The sequence below is a fragment of the Herpailurus yagouaroundi genome, unplaced genomic scaffold, assembly GCF_014898765.1.
Source record: "Herpailurus yagouaroundi ecotype Mexico unplaced genomic scaffold, PumYag 186, whole genome shotgun sequence".
In the NCBI taxonomy this organism is placed as follows: domain Eukaryota; kingdom Metazoa; phylum Chordata; class Mammalia; order Carnivora; family Felidae; genus Herpailurus; species Herpailurus yagouaroundi.
The window spans coordinates 2,661,482-2,666,579 of NW_024412417.1; the positions used below are offsets into that span (position 1 = coordinate 2,661,482).

Genomic DNA, 5,098 nt, shown 5'->3' on the forward strand with positions numbered 1-5,098 from the left:
AAACTGGATGTATCAGAATCTTTGGGGATTTTGGTCTGGGTATCCATATTTTTAAAAAAGCTCACCAACTGGGGTGCCTAAGTGGCTCAGTTGGTTAAGTGTCCGACTCTTGATTTTGGCTCAAGTCATGATCTCATGGTTTGTGAGTTCCAGCCCTGGGTTGGGCTCTACTCTGCACTGATGGCATGGAGCCTGCTTGGGATTCTCTCTCTCTCCCCCTGCCCCTCACCACTCTCTCTGTCCCTCCCCTGCTCACATGCACCCTTTTTCTCTAAAAATAAAGTTCAAAAAAAAAAAAAAAGCTCACCAGCTGATTCTGATGCATCTGATCCACAGAAAGGCATTTAAGATTCACTCAAAATAAACTAACAAATAATAAGGATTTTCTCTCATAGGAAGATGCCAATATATAGGCTAAACAGGACACCTACTTTGTTTTCTCAACAGTAGTTATAGATTTACAGTGCTTGATACACACTAGGTTAACAAATACTTATTAAATCATTATACCTTCCAACCACTTAATCTTTATCCTTTTACTCAGTCCTGTCCTTATGCAGTAGCCATTTACAGGAGGGGAGTGACCACAACCATGAACAAGAGTAGAGCTAATCAACCTAAATGAAAGATCAGAATATTATATTTTTACTTTTCATCAGGTCCATGCTCTCACCTAATGACCTAACTATTCTACAGAAGTGGGCAACGTAGGCATAAAATACAAAATAATCTGAAGACTTTTCTTAGATCAAAGTGGTAAGACAAGTTATTGACATTCATGAAAATAGGATATTAAAGACCAAAATGAAAATAAAAATTCCTACTGATGTTATACCTGATTTATCTAACAATTTATTTCATAGTTTGTTTTACTAACTCTCTTCATTTTTGTATGTCTGCTTGCTCTATTAAGGCATCTCCTATACTTACCATCAGTGCCAAAGGTCTCATATAATAGTATAGTAATAATACAGCCTGGAACTATATTAATCATGAACAACAGTTTGTTGTCATTTATTATATACTGTCAAAGAAACACTATTTTTAATATTTACCTTATCCACCAACAAATCCTTATACTTAATACTGGGTGCTGAACACATGAACTTTTTCAAGGAAACAGTGGATGCTTCTACTGTCTTAAATTTCTTTTTAATCTTCTAAGTTTCTGTCTGTGATACTTCTCATTAAAAAAGGTTACTTACAGATATTCTGTTACTTTCTGGTATTGCTTCATCATAATTAAAAGTGCCATTTGTTTCTATATCCAATCTTGGCCTTTTCCTAATATTGACATCTTCCTCTTGTTTTTGAACTTTCACTCCAATTTCTAACTCTGATTTTGTGTTGAGTAACTCTTCCAATATTTCATCTTCAATGGCTAAATCATCAATTTCTTTTCTTTTTTCTGATCTTAGTTTGTCTGTAGAAAGAGATTCATTGGCAGAACTTTTCACAGTGGATTTTAAATCTGTATCTGTAAGTAAGTTATCTGGTTTCTTTTCCAGAAGCTCACTCTGAAATAGAGACTGTTCCTTATTTTTCCATGCTGAGGGTGGAGCAGGTTGTGTCTGTTCTAACAGAGAACAAGACATTTCTATTCTTGCTGATTTGGGTGAAAAAATTTCTTGATTTTCTTCATCTCTTTCCCTTAGATTTAAAAAAGGAGAGAAGAAAACAAAACAGAAAATGAACGCAGCTGATATCTGGCAATATTCACTTCCTCCCATTTAATGCACAATATTCTTGTTTTTATTAATATTACTGGGAATAAAAGAAAGGACATCTTAAAAAAGTACATAATTCATATAGACTACTGCTTTCATAGGACTGCCAACCCAACGGCTAAAACAATAGGGAGAAGTCTATCTTCTCTGCTAAGGCAGCAGTAGCTAATAAATCAATGGAGAGGAAAAGGTAGGCAGATATAAAAATACAGAGGATTTGTTGCCGGGAAACAACAGCTTACTTTATAATGTAGGGAACTTGCAGGCAGGGAAAAATTACCTTGGAAATAAAACCTGATGGGTTAATGAGAGCTAATTCAAGGTAATAAGTCAGAGTAGCTCTATCCACAATACAGCACAGACTATACACTGCAAGTAATATGTGAATACATGGGGCGCCTGGGTGGCTCAGTTGGTCAAGCGTCCGACTTCAGCTCAGGTCATGATCTCACAGTTCATGGGTCGAGCCCTGCATTGAACTCTGTGCTGACAGCTTGGATCCTGAAACCTACTTTGAATTCTGTGTCTCCCTCTCTCTGCCCCTCCCCAACTTAGTGCTCTCTGTCTCTTTCTCTCTCTCTCAAAAATAAACATTAAAAATTTTTTTAAAAAGTGACTATAAGAGTTTTCTATACAATACTGTTTAAGTACTGAATAGTTTATTCATTTATATACTGTACTTCTAACATCCACAGGGAACATAAAAAAGTGGATCTCTGCTTCCCAACAGTTTACTGAATTCATGCTAATTTGGAATAATCAAGGTGATATTTTAATAACACAAATATAGTATCAGGGTACTGGACAGATTTATCAAGAGGTTTCTGCAATAATTTAGGTAGAGTTTAAATCAGAGAGCTGGCAATACAAACAGATGAAAAGGGAGGAACTTAGGAAACAATGAAAATAAGAGTTACAATACTGTTTTGGGGGGTAGAATAGAGAGTCAAAGATTTTGATAAAGTGAACTACTAATAGAAAAAATACATAATCGATGACAGAGGAGAAAAGATTTAGGTGAATTATTTGGGAAAACAGCAGAAAATTCCTGTGGGAAAGCAGAAGTGAGGTTTAAAGGTTAAGTTAAGGCCAAATATATTGATCATCTGTAATAAAGTCATGAAACTCTGAAGGTACCACATACAACACATAAAAAGCAGTAGTATGAAAAAAGAAAGAAGTCCTCAAAGGGGGCAGAGAAGCAAAACAACCAGAAGCTACTACTACTTCCGAGAAGACACTGTAAGGAGAATAAAGATTCAAGAGTTGAGTATACCAAAGGCCACTAGAGCTAGCAACTGTGTCAATGGTTACTTTTCAAGGACATCATGTCAAGATGAAATATTGCTGGTTAAGAATTATTTCATACAGCAATGGGAGCAGTAACAGTAATATCTTTTTTTGAGAAGTTTAATAGTGATTGTGAAAGACAAAAGGCATTTGCTAGAGGAAAGAACCAAGTCAAGGGGAGGTTTCAAAAAATAAAAGGGACAGACAGCTTTTGAAAAGAGAAGGACCTAGAATAATTAAAGGCACTGGAAACTGAGAAACTACCTGAAAGCGTGGTCTTAGAGGAGGTAAGAGAAGTTGAAAGAATGAGGTGTGGGAAAGCTCTTCTTCAAAAGAAGCATGGTAAAATGAAATATCAGGTAAGCTAAGCTTTCTAGGAAAAAATAATCTATCTACAATGACCTTAGTGAAGGAGGAGATTTGGACATTTCTGAAAGGGCATGAGGTCAAAGAGTCAGTTTTCCACAGAAGCATTTTCAAGCAGAACACAGACTAAATGCCATTCTATAATCATATAACAGATATTAATATTTTTCAGAGACACAGAGGCATTATTTTAAAATATACCGTTTTTTGGTAGACGGCTGAAAGTAGTTTTTGATGGAGTTGGTCTGCTGCTGAGAAGCCCCATCTCTACTTTTATTTACACCTGAGAATTTATTTGGTGAAAGCTGATAGGTTGGGATTTTCATCCTAACCAGAGTATTTGATACTGTATTATTATCATTAGAGCTTATTTTGTGGGGTTCCTTCGCAGCGGATATTTCTTGTGAAGACATTCTGAATTTCTGTTCCACTCTGGAGATTTTGATTTCTTTAGGTCTTTCACTCAAATCCATGCTGTAGCAAAAGAAAAGAATGCAAGGTAAACAAGTGGATTTACAGCAATTTTTATCTAGAAACAAAGTCCTCTAAATAGTACTATTGATACAGCTTTAGAACATAATTATCTTTAGACAATAATTAAATGAATATATTTCACTACCTCAAGAAAGTCACTCCTTTTTCATCAAAGCTCCCTAAAGACAAATGATAACTTTCTCTTCTTCATTCCTTACAGCACACAATGTCCAGCATACTCTATTATAAAAAACTACCATACACACATGAGTATCACCCTAGTATTCTATTAAAAATTAAACTAGGTAAGGGGCGCCTGGGTGGCGCAGTCGGTTAAGCGTCCGACTTCAGCCAGGTCACGATCTCGCGGTCTGTGAGTTCGAGCCCCACGTCGGGCTCTGGGCTGATGGCTCAGAGCTTGGAGCCTGTTTCCAATTCTGTGTCTCCCTCTCTCTCTGCCCCTCCCCCGTTCATGCTCTGTCTCTCTCTGTCCCAAAAATAAATAAACGTTGAAAAAAAAAAAAATTAAAAAAAAAAAAATTAAACTAGGTGATAACCTAGGTAATTATTACTTTAAAATTTCAGAATTATTTTCATGCAAAAAAATTAATTAAAAAAAGGAAAATCAGAAAAAGGACAATCTTCTACAATTCCAGCATCATGTATAAGGAGATATTTAGATCCCCTTTAGAACTAAATTAGATAAATTTAGATTCACATGAACTGATATGGCTATATTCTACCCAGATGGCAAGAATACAGATGAACTAATAATGGTTATATTCCAGCCAGATGGTAGTCCCTAGAACAGAACTCTATTCTCTACCAGAAAAATATCGAAAACACACACATGGTTCTACAATGTATGGTTAAACATATACTGCCTTTAATACTCTTATTTCACACACACACACAAATATTCTTATTTCACAAAAAACTAAAGTGGTCATACAGATGACTTTCAAAACATTAATAGTTTCTCTTTAAAAAGTTACATCTAGGCTGGGGCACCTGGGTGGCTCAGTTGGTTAAGTGTCTGACTTCGGCTCAGGTTATGATCTCACGGTTCATGAGTTCAAGCCCTGCATCGGGCTCTGTCCTGACAGCCTGGAGTCTACTTCGGATTCTGTCCCTCTCTCTCTCTGCTCCTCCCCTGCTCATGCTCTGTCTCTGTCTCTCAAGAATGAATAAACGGCCCACTCTCACCGCTGTTGTTTAACATAGTGCTGGAAGTTCTAGCA

General features: G+C 36.4%; 1 protein-coding gene across 5 annotated transcripts in view; it reads right to left on the bottom strand.

Moving 5' to 3' along the window:
• Positions 1 to 5,098, bottom strand: part of NBN (nibrin) — a 52,903-nt gene that overhangs the window by 17,300 nt on the left and 30,505 nt on the right. For 4 of the 5 annotated variants that reach the window (XM_040493933.1, XM_040493934.1, XM_040493936.1 and 1 more), the window contains 2 exons: positions 3,585 to 3,857; positions 1,206 to 1,650 (listed from right to left, as the gene is read on the bottom strand). In XM_040493933.1, the coding sequence (XP_040349867.1) occupies positions 1,206 to 1,650; positions 3,585 to 3,857 (718 nt within the window). Of the gene's footprint in view, positions 1 to 510; positions 618 to 1,205; positions 1,651 to 3,584; positions 3,858 to 5,098 lie in introns of those variants that run through there. The other variant, XM_040493937.1, reaches the window with a different exon arrangement.